Here is a 25,832-nt window from a genome sequence, read left to right as displayed (position 1 = left end):
CAGCGACGCTGCCGTACATCGTCTCGAAATTCACAGAACACGAGTTTCCAGCATCGTTTCAATATTCCCCCCTCGAAATTCGTTTATCTTCTTTTTCTCTCTCTCTCTCTCTTCGTCTATAGGAATATTTACAGAAATGAACGTTTTATCGACAGATTCTTAATTCTTCGTGACATTAACATTTTAAGAAGATAGGAATAATAAAAATATGGAACAGGACCTATTTTTTAAAATCCAAGATTTATTTTTCTAAAGCTATAATTATTCCAATTATTGATTCAAATATTCAGGAAAATGTTGAAATTTGAAATAGGAATTAAAAAGGCATAATTCTAAAGGTACTGGATTAATTTTGTGTATGTTACAAGTTTACAAAATTTTGTAAACGCGATAAATATACTTTAATTATCGCAATGGACTAGCTTGCAGAGCAGAAGCTAGCCTTGTATCGATTCGATAAATCTTAATAACGAAGCGATTGCCACGGAATAGCCTAAGCGCAAGCTCGTTTACCCGTTTAAACAGCTTGCAACAAATTGCACGTTAATACTGGGCAGTAGTGGCTCGTGATAAAAGCAACATCGCGATAATGCCCGGGCTTTTCATTGCGCTATGCCGCGACAATAAATTATGTTCGCCGAGAGGCGAGCCAGTATTTGGCCACTGCATTGTGCTCATGTTGAACGCCGACGATGCATAACCGACTAACGAATCGAGCCGCATCCACATTTGATGCTTCGACGCGGCCATCGGATACAGGTGTTTCCGATAGCAGAACCATGCCTCGATCCGATCACACATTTCACCCCCCACTGGAATTTACGCGAAACATGCTTAGTACGATCACGTGGAAAATATTCCATCTCGTGTGGAAACGATCCACTATGTTCCATTTCGATATTATTATACGCTGCATAGAGAGATGGTATCATTATAACTTAACCACCGTCATTCAGAGCCTAATATTTTATATTATGGAATATTAAGAGGCGAAAGAGGGACTTGGAAATTTTTTTTTTCAACTTGTAATATGAATATCTGTAGACTAATGCTTTCACGAGGGTGCAGGATATGCAAGTAGTATGCGCTCGCGAATGCTGATGAGTAGTCAATTCTTTAATTTGAAATTCATATATTTCTAAATTTCTAAATTTCCCCATTCTATAATTTCCCTGTTTCCCAATGTTTTTATTCTTAAATTAATTATTCCTAACTCTCCAATTTTCTAATCTTCCGTTTCCCGAATTTCCCAATTTCCCAGCTCTCTAATTTTCTAACCGCCTTTGAATTTTCCAAATTGCCAGTTACCAGTTTCCAAAGTTCCTAATTTCCCAATTTCCAACTTTCCCGATTTCTAAATTTGAAAATTTGTAGCTGGCTATTCTTAGATTCTCCCTAGGTTCTCCTTAGATTCTCCAAAAATTTTAAGTGATTGTTGCAAGGTTCCTCTATATTTTCCTCTTTGCTGAAGAAAATCCACGTTACACCCACGTGCACATCAATTGTATGATCAATCCATTAGTCATCTTCCAAATCAAGTGAATGTTTTCCTACCACCATCATTTTCATCGATTTTACCCAACTGCCCAAGAGTGCACATGGTGGTGTTCTACAAAATGTAATTTTCTTTTCTTCCTTCGCTTTTCCCTCCTCGTACAGTCTAAGGGAATATACGCGTGAATACTCCAGAGGGAGCATGGACGAAGACCTCGCGGCTATATTTAAACAGACTCGTAGACATCGCTTCGACTTTCTTTTTTCCACTGACGTTGGTACACACGAGCATCTCGATTTTTTGTTTGGGAAAATTGCAGAACTACGACAGTTTGTGTGCCCTTCAACCAGCGAGAAATCTCGAGGTCAACGAGAAAATCGTGACACGATGTTCTTGGTACTTCAGCCATATTTGCTGACTTTGTAAATTTCCTTCTCAACGTTGGGACAATTTATTTCTTCCTAACAGCTTAATATATCTCAGGAATTCTAAAGGCTTTTCTTATTTTAAATATAGTACTTCTATAAAAAAATGTTTCAATGTCATAATTTTTCATTCGTAAGTCATCAAGGTGGAAATATAAATAAACTTCGATTGTTTTTCCATTATGAAAAGAAATACACGCTGTAAAATGGACGATGTTATCCATGCGAAGAGTTAATACAACGGAACTGAACGATTCAAAAAGCGTAAAACACGGACGTCCTGTCGAGTTATTGTGAAATCAAATTCGCAGCGTGCACGATGATCAACCAGTGAAACAGGCGTTTGAAAACCCTGAGAGAAGAATATCCTGTGGACGAAACCATTCGAATGTCGCTGTCTTGTTAGCGGGGGCCAATATTTGCCGGCAGAAACGACAACAATGGTGACTCTGCAAACACAGCTGATCTCGTGGATCAATTGTCTGGATTGAAATCAATTTTCAGCTCTGCCCTGGCTACGCTCGATCTATTGTGCGATATTGTTGAATCTCCTACGAATTATGGCCATAGAACAGACGCTTTCTCTTACAATGGGAATTACTCAAACAGTAATTGATTGATTACAGGCGCAGTAATAATTTGTATGGCGTTGCTTCGACAGAAGGTGATGTCATGAACGGAGATCGATCGCATTGGAAATTAAATATTGCATCATTCTCTATGGTGAGACGTTGTAAGAGAAAGTTAAGTGCGATACGATTTTATGACAGAAAAGTATTACTCGTAGTGTATCAATTTAAAGTTTAAGGTTTGAAGAAAATTACTATATATATGTAGTCTTCATTAGTGATCTTAGACCAAAATGATTGATTATCAATTACAACAAAACAATGGTTTTCATTATACAGTAAAAGCTTGTTACATGAACAGTTGGCCACAAATTGATGACAGAAAAGTATCGTAAAATAGCACTTATAGTATATCAATTAAAAATTTAAAGTTTGAAGAAAATTATTGCATAAATGCACCCTTAATTAATGATATGAATACAAAATAGCTAGGTGCCAATTGCAGCAAACGATGATTGAATTTGATACATAGAAAGTTTTCCATCATTTCTCTATATTCATTCTTTCAATAATTCTCTTCAAAGTAAAAGATTTCTTTATTTCCTCTCGTATTACCATTTTCAGCTCGCTTTCACGTCATTACGCTTTCTCGGTCTCCGCAGCTTTTCTTAAGACCGAAAGAGCGAGCGGAAGGAGTAGAACAATAAAAATAGCAGTTCACAGCGACACGGCAACTTTAAGCCTTCGTTTCCAACGGAAAATGGCCTGAATTTCCAGAGAATAGTCTCTGATGCTTCTATTTATACACAGATTCCTCGCGACACCGAGCTAAGGGTGTTCCAATCTCTTGTTCCACTCGCGGCGCTTTCTCTCAGTATTAATTAAACTCTCGGCTGGTTGTCCTGTAAAATAAATAGCCTGAACTGAAAGTCGAACGCGTGGAAGGTGGCCGAGAAATTGGCAGAGCACCATGAATCGGTGAGAGGGCACGAATGGCTCGGTCTTGGAACGACACGTCGAAATTCGAGCTGACCATTTTCGTTCCATTTTGATGGAATACGATACCGTAGCGTACGCGTTGGAAAATTTGCGATGCACAGAGGAGAAGCTCCGTCTGTTGATCTTCCGCGGCTGCAGGACGTGGATGTTGATCTATTCCGTGCCGTTCTCTACGAAAGAACGTCGACAGTTTTTTCACGTGCCATCCGAAAGCCACTGGGAAAGCTGCCTTTTTTCTTCCACGTCTCAAATACCTTTGGTATACAGAGATTTTCTGCTCTCAGAGAACTCGAGGACTAGTTTGTTTTATTTTAGAAGAAGATTTAAATGAAACGTGATTCTAGAGATTAGACGAGGTTGGTCTCTGCTTGCTTACACCTCATTGTAAGATTTTCCAATAGGTCTTCTGTTAATTTATTTAATATTTCATAAATAATATCTGCAAATTTATAGAGTTTTCATGTGCAATCAATTATTTTCGATCAATTCAGCTTCTGCTTCAACAGAGTACTACTTAAATGATAACGCGATCGGAAAAGATGACGTGTACCGTTAAAAATACACAATGATAATAAGCATTGATTCACATACTGTTATATACATACTATATTAACCGAACGATGCAAAACGGCGCAACAGTAGCGAGGTTGCTTGAAGTGGCTACAACTTGAGACGAACGATTTATGGTCATTAATAAAATCTGAAGAGCGAAGCGCACCCGTTTCGTCCACCATTAAATCAAAATGCTTGGAATATTTCTAACAATATCAAATTCAAAGATTTTAAATGAAATTCATGTATCGAAGTTCTCCCTCTTTGCATTTGCATTGTTTAGTTGAAAATAAAAGAGAGAGAGCTTCCTTCTTCTCGTAACATGTAAATAATTGAAAAACAGGAAGAAAAATGGAAACGCTAGATGGTATTAAATATTACAATGAGTTGAAGTTGAAAATTTGATAAAACAGTAGATTGAATTCTTATTCTCTTTTAATTATTATTTATGAACTGAGCTTTTTGTTGATACAATGATAATGAAAAATGATTTGTTGAGAGATTGATCGACGTATGAAAGTGTATCGGAAGGCTCAGTGTCTTCGATACCTAGTGGACTTGAAAGAACCTTCGTCCGCAACTTCCGTCGACTTACACATCACCGGAAGTTTTCCAATTACTCGTCGAAACCGTTATACTATTTCTCCGATGAAGCGTTTAGTTCTCAACATTCTCTCGTCGCCATCTTGGTAGCGAGGAAGCTTTTCATCGAAAGACTTTCGCGTCAGAGTTTAGGGTTCTCGAGAAACTTCATTAAATATCTTCAGCTTACAATGAGCTGCTGCGAGTGAAATTAATTAGCTACACCTCGAGTGTCTTATTCAGCTTGAAATAATTCTGCTGATAGAATGACGTATTCCTCGGAGTTAATGAACTTTAATTATTATAAAATAATCAATCTTTCAATTCTATAATAGGGTGAAAATTAAATTCGCCATCGTTATGCGTATTTATTTTGCATTAAAATTTAAATTTCCAAATCAGATGACCATAGATAGAAAAGAGAAATACATTAAAATATCAATTATGAAAAGTTAGATTAATTTAAACCTAATGTGAACTTTCATAATTTGTTAATTATGGCTAGACTAATGATCATAAAGATAAATACGGTATCCATAAGAAGTAAAATTACCCTGTATTCAGGGTAATGACCTTGATAACATTAAAAAGTCATTGAATTTCGAGAAATTGAATCTCTGACGAAAATATACCAATTTGTTTCGTCCACGAATAGAATGAAAGATTGCGTAACAAAACAGACGAAACAGGAAGCGAAATCGTAGGTGTAGACAATTCTTGCCAGAAATCTGCTTAGCAAATGTCATATGGAATTCACATTCGATATGCACGTGTCACACTAACGGTCGACCAACTTGAAAACGTTTCCTTGATCCACGCGTCGATATACAGAAAAATTTGGCCACTATCCAACGTGTGAAACGTGAAATAACAGTCGGTGAAAATGGATCTTCGAAACGACCTAATCGGCATTTTGTTAGATAAACACGAGCGAACATTATCGTATTCTTCGTAGAATTTTTATTTCCTTAGCAATTCTAAATTGCTGATGACTGCAGACTTTATTTCAAAAAAGCATTATGTGATGAAAATTCTGTACAGAAAATAACTTTTCTATTACAAAAAGTATAGGTGCGATCTACAACAAATGTTTCATAATTTCCTGCATTTCGGGCTCTAGAGGATCATTTCGGGCTCAAAGAATAGGTTCATCGAATGTAAAAATAAAAGGACGATATCCTTTACAATTTTTCTATCTGTCTGTCCTCGACTCTCTGTCCAAGCTTCTGACGTTTCATTAAACGTAACGAACCGTAACCGTTCCTTTGAAAATGCGATTCCGTTACTTCCATACCGTACACGGAGATTCGTCGGCAGTCTGAAGAGAACGAACGCGTAATTTGTTGTATATTTAATGAAAGACGTTTTCGTCGTGGATCAAGAACGTTCGCGAATCGTTCGGGGAAGAAAGGTAGTCGCAGGGAGATTCCATTCCCTGTTTCCGGTCGCGCGAATTAATACGTTAAAAATAATGTCGTAGGGGCGCAGCAGAGACCGGGTACCGGAAGAAAGGGAATTTAATTTGCTCGTGTTCGAAGGAAATACGAGGTTCTTCTTTCGTTTTTAATCCCGCCTCGACGACGAAATTGTTTCGCGGATTTTGATGATGGCTTTTTAAAGGGAGAACGAAACGAAGCGCAGACGTTTCCTGTTTCATTTCTTCAGACGTATGGCAATTGCAATCTTCCGGATGAAATTTCATCCAATAAATTTTATTTTTTTCATTCCGATACAATAATGTTTATGGAATAATATTCGTCGGCTAAACAGGTAGGGGTTAAGGTAGGCTTCCCTCCTTCCTCAAATGTGGACTGATCTCATCATTATTCTAAGATTTTAATTGGAAGGTAATCAAATTCCAAGATTCTAAGTTTCTAACATTCTGAAATTCTAAGATTCCAGAATTCTAATATCTTAGTATTTTAATATTCTAATAATCTAACATTCTAGTATTGTAGTATTGATGGATTCTAAGATTTTTTCGCAAGGTCTTCTGAAATGCAAGTTATCAAATACTTGACAATTTATTTTCAAAATAATTTATCTTTGCAAAACTAAAATTGTAGATGTCAAGTTGACAGCTCCAATTTTGATTACAAGTCAACAATTCTTCATTTTTTTTCCACTTTCTTCTTATCCCCATCATGATACAACATTAAGCCGAATCCTATGCGAAGAAGAACCTCTTCTTGTCGTGATATTTCATCGAATTCAAGCTCATGATGGAATACGTAATGTAATTTCGAGAAGACGAACTTGGCATCGGTTGATGAATTACATTGGAACCAGGTTGTCTGAGAGAGACGGATAGAACTTTTCGCTGCTGTTCCATCAGGAATAAATATAAAACCGTCGACTAACGTTGGTGTAACGTGACGGTTTGTTGCGGAAGAAAACGCGTCCGTCCAGCTTAGATGATAGATTAAATTTATACAACGACGCGAGTTCACGGACCACCTGTACGCTAATAACCCTTTCAACTGTATAACGCGAATACGTAACCCGGCGGTATATTAAATTTCCAATTATCTTCCGAAAGTTAACGTATCCCATGGGTTTTCGATTTCTCATATCTCCGATCCAACGCCATAGAACGAGTAATTTAATAAAACGTAAATGTTTATTAAATCACCGGACGTATAGTGGCACGGTTGGTCCACCATTTTAACACACGGGCACTTTTGTAAACACCATCAATGAAATTACAATTTAACGGCGTTACACTTTCCGCATGCGTTTCAACGATGCGTTCGAACGTACGGTTGTTATTTGATGAAACGCAAGCGTCACATTTTCTCGGTAGAATAAATATTTCGACTGGTGTCGCGAATATTTTCTCTTTTTTATGAAAAAGGATTTAAAAAAAAGAACAAGTTACCGTGCTATCTACCTCCCTTTGAATATAATATCTGTGTAGTTATAGACTATTTATAAATATTTTATATCCTTTTTATTAATTTGGTACTTGAAACTATCGGTAATGAAAGTAACGAAATATTGTGAAAATATTTGCCAAAGTTGAACAGTGAATGATTCGAGGACAAAATATTCCTGTCTCTTCATGTTTTTTTCTCATTGACAGTTATTAATTGATTATCGAGCCCAGTTCAAAGGAAAGTTGGCTTTTGAACGAATCTCGTGTATCGACACTGCTTTGTAACGCCAAAAAGAAGACAGAATACTATTTTCACTGTTCGTACCTCGTGACAACTGGTGGCACGTCGTAAATTATAATAATACGACCAGTGGACAGAGGTTAAATCAGACTGACACTCTTCAATTACTCGGTCTTCCCTCGAGCTGGTATCAAGACGCTTCAGGCGTCCACATCCTCGTCGCTAATGCGAAGATTAGACCCGTCTGATACAATTGCGATTCTTCGATCTATGTCGCGGATGGTTTACAAAGGGACATTAGAAACCATTGAATTAATGAGATGAAAATTGTTTTGAACAGAGCGGGCGATGCAATTGGTGCAATTCGTACAGGGGGTCGCAAAAGTATTCGTACCTTCTCGATTAACCGAGTGACGGCCTGGTAGGGTATAATATACTATATTAATTTTTCAAATAATATTGTTTTTTTATTAAGTATACCAGGTGCCTTTTGTTTCAATGAATCTTTACCGCTGTGCAATTAAGGATACAAGAGCAATTTATGTTTATTTTTGGTTTGTGGAAAAAATAAAAATTCTTATTATTATTAATACAAGTATTTTTTGAATAAGAAAAATCGAAAATTCAAATTTAAGAAGTTATGGTAAGATTGTTTCAAAAATTACAACATTCTAATTATCTTGTGCATAGGTAAATTATATTAAAAGATTATAAATTGATTAGGATATGTGATACCATACAGTCGCTGTAGTATCCTTAATTTAAACATTAAAAGTAGCCAAAAATTGAATGAAATCTTTTCTGTTAACGATTTTGAAAAGATGCAGCGGTATATAAACTCTATCGATCAACAAAAACGTAAATGGGATGGGCATTCAGTGATATCCAGGCATTCCTACAAACCAAATGGAGGTTTTACTTTCAAAACATTAATTTACAGCAAAGTCAGGCGCGTTTCACTCGGTGAAACAACAGTAGAACAGCGCGCATGAGAAATAAACTGGCTGGCGGCGGTTGTCGGACGATTTATCTATCGATAAAGCGGTATCAAGGGGTGAGAGTAAAGAGAGAAAGAGAGAGAGGCTGTAAACAGCCATTTTTATGGACGATAAAGCAATATCGAAAGATTTCCCGGTCGAGCTGCTTTCAATTCGACCAGCCCAATAGAAAGCTTTTCGCCACGCCGACGAAATATCGAGAAAGGGACGCTAAATCGAAGCTTTCGTTTCGTTTTTCGTTAAAAGAGAACAACCAGGTTGACGGATTAGCCAGTGGTGGGTGAACATCGATGGATCGTTTATCGATCACGGATAAATTGCTTGGGAACGATCGTTTTTCTAGATTCCTGTTTGCTCTACTACGTAAAGTCTCAGCGAACGCTATTTGTATCAATTCTCTTCTTTCTTTCCTCTTTTTTTATTTACTTCGTTTCTTATATATTTTCTTGTTCATTCTCTGTTTCCTACCTTTATATTTCAGTCGAAACAAGAGGATACCGAAGTGTAATTGAAAGATCCTAAATTACTTCTGCAAAAACATACGAATGTTTCCTAAAACCTTAATGCACCTATCGTCCGTTTTCGTGGGGAATAAGAATAAGTATATTACGGAAAGAAATTTCCTTACGGCTGGAGGTACGTAGGAAAAGTTTGATCCGAGGCTGGCAAAAGTTTCGTGCTAGCAATTCGCTGCTTCGTCTCGCGATCATCCAGTAAACCACTGTAAAGCCGATAATGGACGTCGTAACAGGTTCTCGTTCGACTTCTTGGCAAACCTTTCCTTCTCTGAATTTAGCCAAAGATCGTCGAGGCTAGTTGCCAAAATGTTTATCGTGACTTCTTCAACTAATATCGAAGTTCATCGGCGAAGCACAGTCCAGAACTATATCCAACCAGCATGCTAATACAACTAATGAACTAAGGACCCAGCTGATGTTTAATATAAAAATCCTTCATCTTGAAAGCTTCTATTATGAAGTAATATTTTTTTATTGTTTCAATTTGGAAATTTAATAATTCGTTCCAAATAATATGCCTTCTTAAATAATATTTTTATTAAAATAAAATGACTTCATCGGTATTAATCCTAAAGGCACAAGTGAAAATAAAAATTTTTCAGATGATAAATATAATATATTTACAATAATTTTTTCACTGACGTCTCAACGCCTCGATGAAACAAATTCAAAATTCGTGACCATGTAATTTGCATATAAGAAGGACAGAGTATCAAGTGTTGCAATTGAAAAGGCTGGTTTCACGGCTGAAAAGAGTGGAGATGCGATAATGGGCCGGATGTAAACGAGTCGAAAGGAGTCATCGTATCCGGCCCTTTTCGGCACTTCCGTCGAAAGGAATCGTTTTAGCGGTCTTAAGGAGCGTCCGTCGTAATTCCATTATCATCCCCTGAATGGCATTAGCATAATAACGAACGGCACTTTTTAAAAGTTTTAGCACGAAGACACCGGCCGACGGCAGCCCTCTCCTTTAACTCCACGCTTTCGCGTAGAATCTCGTCTTAACGCTCTAGCACAAGATGCCGGAGCTTTAGAATGTAATTGAATTTAAATTGAAATTATGGCCGTGTAGCTGGAGCCGCGTTAGCCTGTTCGAGTCAAGGTAAATAAACCTTCGGCAAGTTGGACGACCGTTGAATACGCGAGCTTGTAAACTGTGCTGAAAGTAAACCTTAGATTTGCCGTGATATTATGGCCGATGGTAAACGATTATGAAAACCCATTTCCGTTTACGAACACTTCCAAGCTTTTGTAGTTGGTTTCTTCATCGAATCGGATGATAGGTTGAAGCACCGATACGATTACAAAAATATCACACGATTAATTATACTTTTATCGGTCTCACCCGTTGTATGAAAGAGAAACAGGAAGGTTATTACTCCCTGCCAGGTCGGACCGTCTATTTCGAGCTTCAGGCAATCCGCCAAACTTATGTTAATTGTGCGAATTATCATTTCTAGACCTGAGCTGTCCGTAGATGATGCATATTAGCCTCATCCGGGTTACTTGGAAGTATCTTCCTACCTCTTTGCATCCTCATCTTCCAATTATTTCTGTTAAACCTGACTACTGTAATAAGTAAACTATACTGTCTCTAGCACTATTATCTAATTGAACGTCTCAGTTACAACAGTAAGAAAATTTCTCTTAAGCGAATAAGAAGCACAGTATCGAGCATAGTAGGTTTCCCCGGATTTCCGGGTTCTCGATTTCCCCCCCACAGGATTTTGTGGGTTCCTGAGTTCCCGGGTTCTTGGCCCTTGCCGTAGGCCACCCCTTCCTTGAACACTCGTCCCTCTCTTAGACTTCCCAAGAGGAATAACGATGGAGGGAAGGAGGTATTGAAAATTCATTGAAAATAAAAAGACTTCAAACGCGTCACGTTGCTCGCTCTTTCGTCGGTATACAAAACGCACCGCGATTCTATCGCGGTTAATAAATATTCGAGCCGCGACGCATAAATCTCGGAGGGAAAAAGAAGTCCAGGCGCGGCGATCTCGATCGGTAATTCTATTTCGAGAACGACACGAGGTTCGATTGTTCGTTCCCCGGTCTCTGGAACGAATGACATTTCCGGCACTCGTGCCGCTCGGTTTCGATCAACTTCGACCGATCGATGTCCGCGTAACGGTGCCACGGATAAATGTTACCCGATCGCCGAGAATCGGCGGCAACCGATCGGTTCGATTCATGGCTTCTCTTTCAGGGTGACACTGGCGCCTACAGATCCAGAGTCGGCATCGCCGCCGGCACATTTGGGAGGGCCGCTTCTTCGACAGGAAGTAGTCTACCCAGCTGCAGAAACAGCTACTCGTCCATCGGTTCCGGTTCCAGTCGGACTCTTGCCAAGGACAGGGTATCTGGCTTTGGAAACGCGTTCTTGAAGAAGGACAAAAACGAAGAGAAACCTAGCTTTAAGTATTCCAGTAAGTCACTTAAATGATTTCTTTACATTAAGCTTGATTTTAGAAAAGAAATTTTTATAAGTTTTTGAAACTGTATTTATTAGATTATAACGACTAATACTAAATACAATTTAGTCTATTATTCTGAATCCTATTTGATATTTCATTTCAGCTGGTAAGGATGCCGATAAAAGCAGACTGCACCCGGGTAGGTCGTCGTCGGAGGACGTAAGGGCGAAAAGCCCATTATCGAGCAGCAGATCCTCACTGTTGGAGAAGTACTCGTATCCAGCTGCTAAAACTTCAGACAGACCGGCCTCCGTCTTGGACAGATATAACCGAGCCACTTCTCGCGAGAAGAGCAGAGAGCCCGAAGGAGTATCCCGATACGGATCCAACACGTATCCCGGATCAGGCTTGGCTCGAAGTTATGGAAACGAAAGTAGAATCGAGAAGAAAGAGAGAGCCGACCATCCACCGGTTTCCTATCGAGGATTACGACCGAACTCTGGAAGAAGCTCCCGTGAGCCTAGCCCGGAAGTCAGCGTTGGAAAATCGAATACCTTCCGGATGTATCCGAGAGCTTCCTCTTATGGTCGTTCCGGTGCTTCTTCGAGTAAGTACTATTAAAATTCTAACAAATAACAATCCTGTAACCATAATTTACAGAAGGTTATTCGATATTAAAAATGATCGCAGGTGCGTCTGAATCAAGCTCGACGCCAATCTCCTCCAGATACGGTTCTTCTTCAGCAACCAGGTTCCTTTCTTCGAGAACCGGTAACGATCGAGTTCCCGCAGCCATAAGCTACTCCGGATCGGACAGGTTCCGAACTTCAGGCAGTAAGCCCGTGCCAGGGAGCTCGAAGAAAGAGGATGTTACGAAACCACCTTCGGAGAAGGATCCTAGTCAAGAACCATTCGTAACCTCCGCCAAAGCCGAAGAATTCGAAGTTGACAAGAGGTTACAAGAAAGCGAAACGGTAACCATAACCATGATCACTAGAGGTACGTCGCCGAGTCCACCAGCTTCTTCATCCTTCGTGAGAAACAGAAGAGCCGACGTGGGTATAGCGAGTCAGAAGGAAATAGCGAGAGTCAGAAAAAAGATCGATTCCAAGGATCAAGAGGTTCAGTGCGAAAAGACGGAGGATAATTCGAGGTTCCTGAGATACGGTGGTGGTGGACGAATCGCGGGTACACCATGGACAACGTACATAGACAAATTTTCCTCGTCGAATACAGCTGGAAGTCCTGGTTACGGGAGAGGGTTCAACGGCGGGGGTGGTGGTAATTCCAGGATGAACAGTTTCGCGTTTTCAAGGTCGAACGACAGGAACGATCCTTCCATGAAGGTGTCGCCTAATTCTAGTCAAGAGGTTTCCGCAAACAGAAATCAAAACGAGCAGAATAACAAGGTGTTTGGTGGTTTGGGTTTCCCGAGAAGCAGCGCGGACCCGAAAGAAAATCCGAGGAAGGATCAATCAGAGGGTAAACTTCAGAACGCCTCGTGTTCCGTTGGAAAGGTTGAAGGTAAAGTAGGTCGTTTAACAAGTCCACAGCAGTCTGGTATTGTTGGAAAGTCCCAAGAATCCAAGAGCGAGGAAACGCAGAGTAGTAGAGAAAGTTCGACGTCGAAGAGCGAGAGTTATAGTCAAAGAAGACCGTCTATACCGCGGTTAGGCCGCGGAACGCCGAAGAACGACGTGAAAATCTTGAGGTCCTCGTCGAATTCGTCGACGAAATCTGACGGACTTCGAGAAAGAAGAGGCTCGACACCTAAGTCTGACCATAGTTCGTTGTCTAAACTAGACGAATCCTCTAGGATAGTTGAAGGACATTGCAAGGAGCAAGGCAGTGAAATTGCATCCCTGAAGAGTGACAATGCATCGGGCGGGAAGGAATCTTTCCACGGGTAATTATCAACTTACAATACATTTAATATTTCTTTGCACTTGCCTTTGTAACGATCCTTATTCTGTTTTCATGAAACGATAGTTCATCCCAGAGTCGATCAACAACACCTCAGTCGCGCAGCGGTTCATCAAAGAATCTTCCTCGTCAAATGACGCGAATCGACTCGTCAGACAGTTCCGCTGTAAATGTGCCAATTGGCAGATCGAAATCCTCGTCAGCCAGTTCGACGACGAGTCAGGGTGCAAAAATAAAGGCGACGCCGTCGTGTTCGTCGCCAGGGAAGTCGTCCGTCGGCTCGAGCGCGTCCTCAGTGAATCTGAGACAAGGCGGTTCGCCGGATGCTCGTGGCAAACCACCTGTCCCGAAGAGCGACGCCGCGTCCTCCTCCTCGTCCAAGAGCATCGTGGCATTGAAATACGTGAACAAGGATTTCCGCAAGTCGACCTTGAACATGGAGAACGGTGATCCGTCTCGGTCCAAGTACAGCAGGAAGAAGAAGAGCAACCAACGAAGCGTGTCCGTCAGCTCTCAAGATTCGCAATCCGAACCGAATTCCGAACCGATTCGACAGGCTGCTACCTCGGACTCTTCAGGCTCGGCGAAATCGAGCAGGTCGAGACTGAAGATGCCGTCGAGTACGTCGAAGATGATTACGAAGAGTGATTCGACTGGCAATTCCTTCAGGCCGGAAAAATCGAGAAGTACGTCGAAGTCACCTTCTGTAAGACGGGAAGAGAACGGAACATCGAGTTCCAGTAGTAACGAATCGAACTCTTCGAATTCATCGAGCAGCGAGGAAGATGACGAGGAGCAACAGATAAGGTCCAGCTCGAGACGTCGAAGGAAACGAACGTCCAAGTCTCCGTTCTGCGAGAAGAAGGGAAAAATGAGCGCCGGCTCTTCCAGGACAAGTGTTTTAGCTTCGTCTGCCGATGAAATGTCTTTGACCATGGAGAAACCACCCAGACCACCGTCCAGTCCGAGGTCCAGGAACGATCGTTCAGGGAAAACAGAAGAGGCCAAGTCGTTCCTAATGCGAGCACTTGCTCCAGTGACGAATCTCTTCAAGAATAAGCATCAGGACTCCAGCGAATCCGGTAAATCAGGTGGTTGGCTGGATTCCAACGAAGAAAACACGGACGTAAAGAAGTCGGAGCACAACGGTACGTCATTGTCGAAGAGTTTGTCGAAGAGTTTCAGCTTCACAAACTCGGAGAAAAGCGAGGAGAGAAAGCAACAGAGTAACGGGAGGATAAGACGTAATTATTCTGGGGAGCAGCCCTGGTGGATGAATCCGAACTGCGACAACGTTCCTGAAGGCGTCGAAACAGGAAGCGTGTGTAACGACGACATTAGCCAAGAAACGACCGTCAGCGGTGCTTTACCTGACGATGGTGAGTCAGCCATTGCGTTTTTAGATCGGTCAATATATAAATATGCCACGTGGGAACTTAACTTGCCAATTTTATTACATTTTCTGGAAAAGTTATTTTTCTTTGCAATCATATTGAAATGCTACTCGTTCATTTTCTAAAGTTTCGTATTCTTTCATGTGAAAATGAAGATAGATCAACCCCCGTTCATTCGCGCAAATAACCTCCCTTAATTTGTTTATGTTCTCAGGAAAATTTAAATACAAGGTATGGAGACAAGAATCAGAAGAACGAGCCTGGTGGTTCGATGCGAACGACAGTGTAGCCTCGGGGGAGGCTAAGAAACAGAGCTCGACGACGACTTCGAGACAAGAATCGGTGGAGAAAGGCCGATGGTTAGATTCTAATGATAGCGGGCCGTCGGAGGAGACGAAGAAACAATCTTTCTCGACAGCCTCGATGCACGATACTGGAGAGAGAGCTCGATGGTTGGATGGAAACGACAGCCATCCCTCGGAGGAATCGAAAAAATCATCGTGTTCGACGGGGTGGAGGCAAGAATCCGGGGATAGAGGTTGCTGGTTGGACGCGAACGACGGTGTTCCATCGGATGACTCGAAAAAGCCATTCCCCGCAGCTTCTCCCGTTCAGAAACGAGAATCGAGTCGTTCTAGCACCCGATCCAGCGATAAAAGAAGTCGGATCAAACATCAGCAATCCGGGGAACGAGCATGGTGGATGAGCAACGATCCTGATAACGTACCTGAAGGAATTGAAGTGATTCCTATAACTACAGACAGTGCAGAAAACATAAACGATTACCCGGATGAAGTTGATGACAGTCAGTCTTATGGGAGAATGTTTAATAAAATTAGACACATCGAGTCTGGTGAGAAACCATGGTGGATGGACAGTTCGTCGAAGGTGCCTGACGGTGTCGTCAAGATTCCAGTGGAAACTTCGAACAGCACATCGGACTCGTCCGAATCGTTTGAGAGAATCGATATTGGCGTTAACCCTGAACCTGAGATGTACACGAAGAGAAGCCTCTCTAGATTCCCTATCGAATTTCCGCCACCTCCGCCTGACGAGCCACTCGGGGATCGCGCCAGTCCCGAAGGGGTAAAGTGATCATATATCCTGCATTATTCATTTAACGACCTATAACTGACGAGACGATGCTACGCCCTGATAATATCTGCCGCGATAAATCTTTAAGTTCGCGTGTTTGCTCGTGGCGTGAAAATATAGTCGTTTGCTCGCCTCGATCAAGTGTTTTGCTCTTGATTAAGAAATTGAGAGGGTGCTTTAATGGCTGGAAGAGAATCTTGGTTTTGCTATCGAATTAATACTTTGACATCACGATTCTAATATTATAAAATTCTCAAATTCCCAAATTTTCAACTTCTCATATTCTTAAATTTCTAAAGTTTAAATTCCAAATTCTCAAATCTTCAAATTCCATATTCTCATACTCCTAAATTCCCGAATTTCCCGAATTTCAAGTTCTCAAATTGTAATGTTGCGAAATGCAAGATATCAAACACTTGAGACTGTTAATAAAAATAAGAAACCTTGCCCATTCTATCCAAAGATCATAATTACGTCAATGAAGATATCCATCGATGATTCATTTGATTACAAGGAAGTATGTGCATTTCGCAGGTAGAAAATCCTCCCGATCCACCAGACAATTACGGGGGACGCGACTCGCCTTACGACAACGTGCAACCAACACCCCGAAGATCGTCGCCAAGGAAACGACCCTCCACGTTACCGCTATTCATCGGCGAGCACACTAACATCGATGACCTGTTGGGTGACACGAGCAACCTCTGTCCCAGTCCTGTCTTGTCTCGCATTCGTAAACGCGAGCCCATCGAAGAGGGTGAGTTCCGAACAAATTTAACACGATTTACAATCGATCGTGTACGCGTCCGTGGGTTGCTAGTCGATTTACCAGCTGCATCGAATACACCGATGGCTTTGGAATAGTTGGAAACCGGGTCTGTTAACGAGAGAACGGTATCCCTTTGAAGAGAATCAATGGAATGGTTCCTTTTGGGAATTGCGGTATGCTGGACCGATGGGTGCTGAATCGTAGGTATACACACACGTACACGAGGGTATTGAAAAGGGGAGTTGACAGGATTAGGGAGCAGTTCGTACGAACAGATTTCGCCGATCGTAATTTCCTTGATGAAAGGAAATTTGGGTTACTGGGCGTTGAGAAATAACGAACCCATAACCCTCGCTAATTGCTAACTACCACCTATGGAATCACTTAGAACATTGAATTAATGATCATACTAGATTACCTAATTACGAATACGTGATTATTTTACTGGCACTTGAGATATCGACTTTGTTATTCGCGCAGATACCGACGAAGAGAGTTCAGAATGCGAGGAGATCGATGCCACCCAAGTGATCATTCACGATAGCACACCCAAGACACCGGTGATACAACGACGACATCGGTATGTTTCGTGTCGATAATCGAACCTGGACACTTCGTCGATGTTTGATTTATAATTGAACGATTTTCTTCAGGGACAACGAGAGGCCACAACCTGATGGCTACATTCCGGTAAGTTTTTATAATTCTTCAAGTTTTCAAGCTTTAAGCATTCTTCACCTTTAAAGGGTTAATATTTGTTCCTCTTATTACGACTTAGACTTAGTGATAATTTTCTTTGGAACTTTTCGTCGAAGTTTCATTACTCCACTAAAAAAAAAAGTCCACGCGAACGCGCGGCAAGGAACAGGGAACGCGAAACAAATGACAAAACTTCCGCTTCCTTTCTACCTTTCCAGTCGCGCGTTCCTTCGTTTTCGCCATTCGCCTGCGATTCTTTTCATGATCAGTAGCTGAAGAAAGGTTGTATAGGCGGCGCTGGATAGGACGAAGCGCACTCGAAAAAAGCCAGACGAACAAAGACGAGAGAAGAGGGTTGGCGACATCGGGAGGAGTGGAAGTGCGCGCGACATTATTGTTTCTCATGAGGGATGTACGAAAGAGACCCTTCTCTGCTTCAGACTACCTCTTCCTTTCTTTCCGTTTTGCACGCAAAGTGCTGTCAACAAAGGCATCTTCTACAGTCACTTCCATTCTGTTCGTAACTTTTCTCGCTAGTGTCGAACCAGACCGAATTAAGCCTTGTATTTTCTTTAATCAGACTCGACATAGTCTCCGTATTAGTGAAGAAGAATATGAAAGATAAGGGAAAAATTAGCAAATATTTTGGTCCCTGGGACACGGGGCTATCTAATCTTCGAGGACTTCTTTGGTTCAAAAATTGAAATTCATTTCAAATGAAATTAAATAACTTGTTTAATTATAAAAAAATAGGACAACGGTAAAAAGATTTCAATCACTATTCTTTAACATAGTGAATTTTAGCCTTGGTAAGTGAGGCTCTCTTAAACCTACCCTTAATCGGGCGCTGGTTTTAGTTTGATACAATTATTTATAAAATTCTTGGAAAGTGAAAATTTGATGACACTTATATAGTACACCCTGTATATAAAAAAAAAGTTCAAATTATCGATGAAAACATGGGATTAGCTTGCGTACAACGAAGCCTTTGTGCTCTCGATTCTAAGTTGTCGAGTCACTGACAGTTTCCCGACACACCATAGAATTTTATCGCAACGGTGCCACCCTCCGGCACAAGCGGTAGCTTCGTACCTCCCATCACGTTTCTATGGGTCCAGCAGCCCCTTTTGTGAGCTTGTCACCCTCGTAGCGTCGAGGCAACAATGAGCACAGCCGCACTTATGGTTACGCTCTACGTGCTGCGCCAGCTGATTATTTTTTCACCGCACAATTACCATCCCTGCTGTTTCATTTGCCTCCCCATCGCGGCGTCCTCGAAACCTCTACCCTTGAAAACTACGCGCCACCGAGCCGCTGGAATTGTGTTCCCTGGCAAAAAACCCTGCTATCTTACGAAAAATCGAAAAAAGGGAAGGGTAGGGGACAGACGGAACAGACTCCTGGAAAGAGGTCATTCCGGCTGGCTGGATAAAGTTTGTTTGACGACAATATTGCCAGTTTTTGGTTGACCGCGAAACAACGGACCGTCCATGAAGCGGTATATTTGTGTTTGTAAGTTTACACAGGACCCCGTTGCTGAAAAAAGCACGCGACCTGTTTTCTAATTCTTTTCTAACCGCAAAACCACTTTATGCTTCCTTTGAAAAATGAAGTTGGTTTACTTTCGGACATTTTTGTTTCACCAAAAAAAAAATAATAATAATTAGTACTTTATATAGCGTGTAGTATAGGTAGAAATATAATAATTCTTCAATTTGATGCAATTATAGATTTCACATAATTAACTACTTTGAGATCAATTTAAACATAAATACAATTTAATAACAAAAAATGTTATTGAAAATGGAGTTTTACGAGGAAAATTATATTTTATTTAATGACAGATAATTTAACTTTAAAAACATTAAAAATATCCGGATTAACCGATTTGAAACAACTCCGACGATAATTATCTTTCTTTTATCGCATATGCCAATAGAGTTGCAGCAGTATTATCATACTTTTATCAGAACATAATCACGTTAACAGCTGAGATAAACAGCAGTTACAGTAATAAAGACGGTAAATATTATCTTTATTTATGCAATCGTTCCGGGGTGCTCTTTGAATACGCGCTAGAATAGGGAGGGGGTTGACCGCATGGCGGCGCCACTGTCGCCTTAGCGGCGACAGGTGTCCGTGGCGCTCAGTATTGCGGCGACCGCTCGGGAAGTAAGATACGTTGCCGTTACCGTATCCTTTTCGTTCAATTCTCTCTGTTTCCTTCTCCGTTTCGCGTTGCTTCGTCGCGTGACTATCGTCAGTGTGTGTTTTTTAACGAGTGTCATACGCGATCGCGAGTAAAGGTGACGCGCGTTTCCGTGCGCGGGAAGCGCGCGTGTCGTTCGCGCTCGCACGGCGTGAGTTTTTGTCGCGCAGACTCCGATTCGTTTACTGTATATACTTTTCGTTCGTCGTGCCCGGCATTTGTCCATCGAAAAATCAAATATCAAAATCAACGAACGACATGAATGGTGTTCAAACATTGACTGATCAGAGTCACAGGTAACGTGAAATTTGATTTACTATTTTGATCGTACGCTTGAAAGTGACATTAACGGAACTGTCATTGTGGCGCTGTTGTTGCGTTTTTTTATGATACATAAGACCTCTTTTACGCGCCAGAATCATATTTCCTGTTGAACTATCAAACTTAATTGAATAGAAATGTAGAGTACTTTTTGGAGCATCAACGAAAACGTGCGAATTTTGACACATTGGGGTTAGGAATCCTTTAACGTGGTTCGATTCCACCGTTCGCCGCGTGTACCTAATAAATATTGGCGCTGCGATTGGTGTATCGATCCTGTTCCTCTGGATTGCTTCGAAAATAGACCAATCGCATGCGTCCTCTTGTTATATTATATTTACACGTTGGACGGTTTTCTAGAAATGGCGCGAATTTGTTGGAACTTTTCATGAACCTTCGAGCCCAAGGTTCCGTATATCTAATGAAAGTCGACTGACGTGCGAAATAGACAGAGAAAGCAGGAACGAGGTACGGGAAAAGTTGGCATCGGTTTGTAAAATAATGGAATCGTTTGGAGTAAGCGCGAAAACATTGGTCCACAGTGGATTTGTTGATTCAGACGAGTTTGGAAATCCTCTTGGGCACGATCTTACCTTACGATCGCATCTTGATCGTGAATCTTTCGTCGACTACAGGCACGATTACATTCGTGGCATGGCGCAGACTCGTTTTCCCTTCTATCTCCCTCCCCCTCATTTCCCTCCTTCGACTTCTCGCACTGTTTCCTTTTCTCTTTCACCTTTTCCCTGTCTCTCTACCTAACAGTTCTCCATCCCTTTTTCTCTTTCACTCTTATTCCCTATTTCTCTCTTTATCTTCATCTCTTTCCTCCCTTTTTCTCTGTGCTGCTCCATCGAGCCGGTTCGCAGAGGAGCTAGCCCGTGCAACGGCCAAGAACAATGCAAATTCGAGAGGTTGACGAGACGGGTTGGCATGCGTTGATAATTGACACTTTGTAAATTCATTCCACTCGAACGACGATTTTCTCGTGATTCCACGATTCCTCTCACCAAACACGAAACAGGATAACCGGGTAACTCGCATTTTCATCTTCCTCTTTTGAAGGAGTGATGGAATATACGCGTTTCGTTTAATGTTATTCTTTTGGTACAGTATATATGAGTCAAGCTACAGTTCTAAAATAGTAGATGATAGATACAAAACAGAATATCAGTGGGTATAACTAAACGATGTCGAAGTGAAGGCGTTTCAAACATTTCAGGGTCATCTTCAGTTTTTTAAACGGAATTGTATATTTCTTTTTACCCGTGTCGATTCTTTAAAAAACGAATGATATGAATGATATTTTGAAATTAAAATATGTTACATGATGCTCCAAATTTTTCCATCATTTCTAACATCACCCAGTTGCACTAGATACCCTATATATCCATGTCTGAAAGTTAACTGTTCATAAAATTTTCAAGCCCATATGATAGAATAAACAGGTGTAAATATCTTAATTAATACGAGTAATAAGTGTTAATAATGATAATATAAATAATTCAATTTACATTTGTTAAGTGTTCTAATTACTATAGACGTAAATATCTTGATTTACATTCATTAAATACATTAATTACCCTTATTCACACTTATTAAATACCATAATTACACTCATTTATTTAGCGCAGGTACGTAAGTTCTATAGACAATTTTATTTCTATAGCATATTCTAAGCATTTATGATTTTCATAATCCCTCTTATACTTTATAGAAGCTAGTATCTCGAGTACTATTTTAATTTCTTTCTTTCAAAGATTTATTAATGAACATCATACTCAATTAAATTCCATCGCCAAATCTGTAACGTATTTACGTTTCACGTGTAACTGCTTTATGATACGAGTTAATAAAACCCCGGTCTTATGGTTCAAGTGTTCGTAACCTTGACGATAAATGAAAACAACTTCTTCCGTTCCTTCCAGTTTCGGTCGACAGGCCAACAGAGACGAGTGAAAGGAAAATCTAAAGGTCGTCGACCGACTGAAAACGACGTGGTTTCTTATTCACATGGACTCTCTCGGAGTCAGAGGTTGTTACGGTTCCAGCAATGTCACTTTCACGCATAAATACTAAAATATATCGAGTGCCATTTACATCGTTGCCCCTCGTTCTATTATATTCGTCTTAACGAGATCAAACGGCAAGGCAACAAGATCAAACAATTTATTAGCTTGTTGTATATCAAATGGTGGATTTCGAAACATATGGAAAGTTTGATGCGATTCGATGATATAAAGGCACCATAGAATGGCACTTAGGCCATATCAATTTGGAACGGGGTTGTAAAACTATTTGAATAATTTTGGTGACGAATTTTTAAAGAATTTTGAAGATTCTAGAGAGGATCATTACCAGCTTTTTCTGTGGTATCATTTTCAAATTTATAATTAGAAATAGAAATAGATGCTTTGAAATAGATAATAGCTATTCGAATATGGGACAATTTATTAGGTGTAATAATGAATTTTGTGCCTTTTTCTTTTTATATTTAAAGATTTAAAAAATCATGGTAGCTTATGCCACTTTTTAAATGCATAGAAGCGTGAGAAAATATTCAAATTTGAAATAGCAATTCAGAAGACGTAATGCTAAAGGTGCTGAATTCAGTTGAATAGTTCAAATTGTATCACAAGTGCCATTTTGTATCACTTCTATGGCATCGAACCATGTCAAACTTCCTACATTTCAAAATCAGCGATCTGATATCCGACAGTCAAATAAAACAATATTTCATTTATCGACAAAAGACTGAGCGTCAACAATCATTCACGTTACCATTGTAAACCAATTTCCAGATACGCATACTGAAAGTCGGGCGATCGATGGAAGAGCGCGAAAAACTAGGAAGACGAAACATCCGAGTTTTCTTTTCTCGTCACGAACCTCCGTCGACGGTCTGACGAAAATAAATCGGCAGCTTTTCACGTTCGTTCATCGTCAACCTTTCCTCCTCTCTCTCTCTCTCTCTTTCTCTCGTTCACAATAAAACGAAGAAGACGGAAACGTGGTAGAAGAAAGAGAATATCGGTTCACCGCGATCAAGGTATTCACGTGAGCCTCTGTTTCGTCGTCAGGGCCGGGTAGACGCGAATGGAACTTGAAGAGGAAGAAAGAGACGAGGGTAAAAAGGAAGGTACCTAACCGTGAACGAGAAAGAGAGGATAGAAGAGCCAGTCGAGGTTCGTTTTCTCGGGTTGCAACCGGCAAACTCGAATGAAAATAAATCGGCGCTACGACGAACTGGTTCGTGCGTTCGCGTAAAGCGGTCGTGCGGTCCGCCGTGAGGCCGCGAGCGTAAAACACGCCGTTTGCGTTTCTCTCCCTGTGTGTGTGTGCTCGCCTTGTTTGGATCGAGGAAAGGAAAGAAAGGCTTATATCGGACAACAATCGGCCATAAACGGGCCGAGAAACAGACGACCGGCGAGATGTCTCTGACGTGCCGAGTTCAGTACCTGAATGACGTCGATCCGTTCGCTTATGCGAGCTCCTATCCGGAGCCACCTAGACCTCCTGTGCACACCTTCAGCGCGACCTTGCCACTAATTAACCAGCTCGCAGCGGTGCATCGACTTCTTCGGGCGCCTCACAGGGTGAGTTCTCCTTCTTCTCTCTCTTTCTTGCACCACCGTTTCTTTTAATTCATCGTTTATCGAGGGATCGAGGGCGAATTAATGGTCTATCCAGACTGCTATATCGGGATCCTTCGAAAGGATAACTCATCGAATTTTTTTCAATACACTTAACGATGTTCTTGAACGTTTAATCCATTAAGGATCAGATTTTTATTTAGTTTCTTTTCAAATTTTAGTTTCACTGGCGTAACTAGCTGGTGGCCTGGATCTCCCCAATATGTGGAAGCTTTTCTAATTCAAATAATTCTAAAATATCATAAGTGCAAAATTTGAATTTTTCCGAACTTACAAATTTCACATTTATAGAGTTTCGGAATTTCGGAGAGCTCTAGCCCATCCCAGAATAAAAACCTAGTTACGTCAATGATTTCAGTTAAAATTATTCAAATATAGAAGGAATCATAAATTATGATTCGTTTAACCATTACTCACGATCCCTTCGATAAACAACGCGGTATGAATAGCTACGAGAAGAATGCTGCACTAGAGTATTTGAACAAATGTTTCTCGATAGCAGAAAAATATACCACGTGTGCTTGTTTAATAATGCAAGCAAATCCATCCATACAGGAACCTTACGTTGGAACAGAAATTTTTCTTACCGTGATACATGATTCACGTTTAATGTAGTCCCAAGATCACTGAAATTTTCCATAAGGGGCTGGATTCCCTTTTACCTAGACCCAGCCTTATCCCACGTTTCATTGTGGTACAAGGTGCACGGAAATGTATTTCGATTCCCGAACAAAAGGGAACGAAATAGCAGAGGGGATGAATTTTTCCTTCGTTCGTATTAATATTTATGAAATCTGCTCCGATACCAGTCACATAATTTATGCATAAAATTTTCGAATACGCGCTTCGACCTTGCCACGTTCGCGGAACCTCCCTGACGGAATATTCAAATTAACTTTTTCTTTGGCAAACGCGATCTTAACGAGAAAGTACCGGCGTGGTGGTTCTGTTGAAAGGCCACGTCGACTTCTATTGTCGCTTCGAGCGTAATAACTAGACGGTTACGTTTCTCCCTCGTCAGATTGTATTCTTTCATATTTCAAAACGGACGACACGGAATGCATCACGCTCGATTTTATCGCTACACGTTTCGTTGGAACGGTCCCTTTTTTGTCCACCTCGAACACGTTACCCCTTTTTTAAATCTCTTTACCGACGTGCCTTACGAGGCACAAATTACGATTTTACATCTTAACTAGCTGCAGTCTTGGGAAACTTTGATGCAAAGTATCGCACGCGATATTTCTTTGATTTAAGACATCCGCTTATCAACGTTTTTTTTATCGTGTTAGATTAAATTCGTTTTTTATTTGAAAACATTCGGCCTTTGATCGTAGATTTCTTCGAAATTCGATGCTATCATTCGATCGTCTATGTTATATAAGATTTAAACCGTAACAGTTATTATTAAGCGAGAATTCGAGCGCGCCCCTAATTATTAACCAAACAAATTACATATAATAAAGCTCTCTGTTTCAAATCATCTTGTACCATTACCATAAATCTGCCAGATGCTTTAAAACGATCATAGAAGTTACCTTAGAATTATAGTAGAACGATCGATGAATCAGTAGACGGAGAAAAATCGTGAGATTCTTCGTCCAAGTTCAGCTGGGGTAATTTTTCAAAATTTGTTATTAGCGGTTCGCCAATATTGAAGTTGTACGCTTCTCGAAGTCCCTCGACCGTCTAACTATTACGAATCGATGTTATTAAGAAGCCCGCCAATGGAGAAATATAGTACGCCTATTACGACACGATCGGCAGACGGAGAGATCATAAATTCCACGCCGGAGTAACTATATTCGCTAATGGGCATGATCTTATGGATCCAGGGATTCTGCTGTTCGCTTTCTTCGCGAGCTGATGGCGAACGGTTGCATAGCTGTTACGTGTTTCATTCATCGGATCGCGTGAACGTGCTTTGCGTAAACTCGAACCCACACGCTCTCGGTACTCCTGAATAGGCGTGAGCGTTCATTAGTAATTGTTATTCATTCATTAGTCATCAATCTATTTTGAATTTCATACCTACTGCCAGCCGCAAACTTCTTCGATCCGATTCCAATTACAGTTCATAATTTAATCAAACATTTCCCAC

General features: G+C 40.7%; 2 protein-coding genes across 3 annotated transcripts in view; both read left to right on the top strand.

Annotated features, from left to right (window-relative positions):
• The window catches only part of LOC114873999 (dentin sialophosphoprotein-like), a 28,510-nt gene extending 5,438 nt beyond the window's left edge, over positions 1 to 23,072 (top strand). Inside the window, exons 2-10 of the mRNA XM_029182850.2 lie at positions 11,461 to 11,680; positions 11,832 to 12,275; positions 12,359 to 13,574; positions 13,658 to 14,970; positions 15,200 to 16,071; positions 16,615 to 16,837; positions 17,330 to 17,429; positions 17,503 to 17,539; positions 22,880 to 23,072. Of these exons, the coding sequence (XP_029038683.2) occupies positions 11,461 to 11,680; positions 11,832 to 12,275; positions 12,359 to 13,574; positions 13,658 to 14,970; positions 15,200 to 16,071; positions 16,615 to 16,837; positions 17,330 to 17,429; positions 17,503 to 17,539; positions 22,880 to 22,984 (4,530 nt within the window). The 3' untranslated portion in view covers positions 22,985 to 23,072. The remainder of the gene's footprint in view (positions 1 to 11,460; positions 11,681 to 11,831; positions 12,276 to 12,358; positions 13,575 to 13,657; positions 14,971 to 15,199; positions 16,072 to 16,614; positions 16,838 to 17,329; positions 17,430 to 17,502; positions 17,540 to 22,879) is intronic.
• A 103-nt stretch (positions 23,073 to 23,175) lies between these two features.
• LOC114874000 (FH1/FH2 domain-containing protein 3) overlaps positions 23,176 to 25,832 on the top strand; it is a 151,161-nt gene continuing 148,504 nt past the window's right edge. For both annotated transcript variants that reach the window (XM_029182852.2, XM_029182854.2), the window contains exon 1: positions 23,176 to 23,674. In XM_029182852.2, the coding sequence (XP_029038685.1) occupies positions 23,510 to 23,674 (165 nt within the window). In that variant the 5' untranslated portion in view covers positions 23,176 to 23,509. The remainder of the gene's footprint in view (positions 23,675 to 25,832) is intronic.

The sequence above is a fragment of the Osmia bicornis genome, chromosome 4 (genome assembly GCF_907164935.1).
Source record: "Osmia bicornis bicornis chromosome 4, iOsmBic2.1, whole genome shotgun sequence".
NCBI lineage: Eukaryota > Metazoa > Arthropoda > Insecta > Hymenoptera > Megachilidae > Osmia > Osmia bicornis.
Note: the sequence above shows the minus strand (reverse complement) of the source record. Positions and strands in the feature narration are given on the sequence as shown.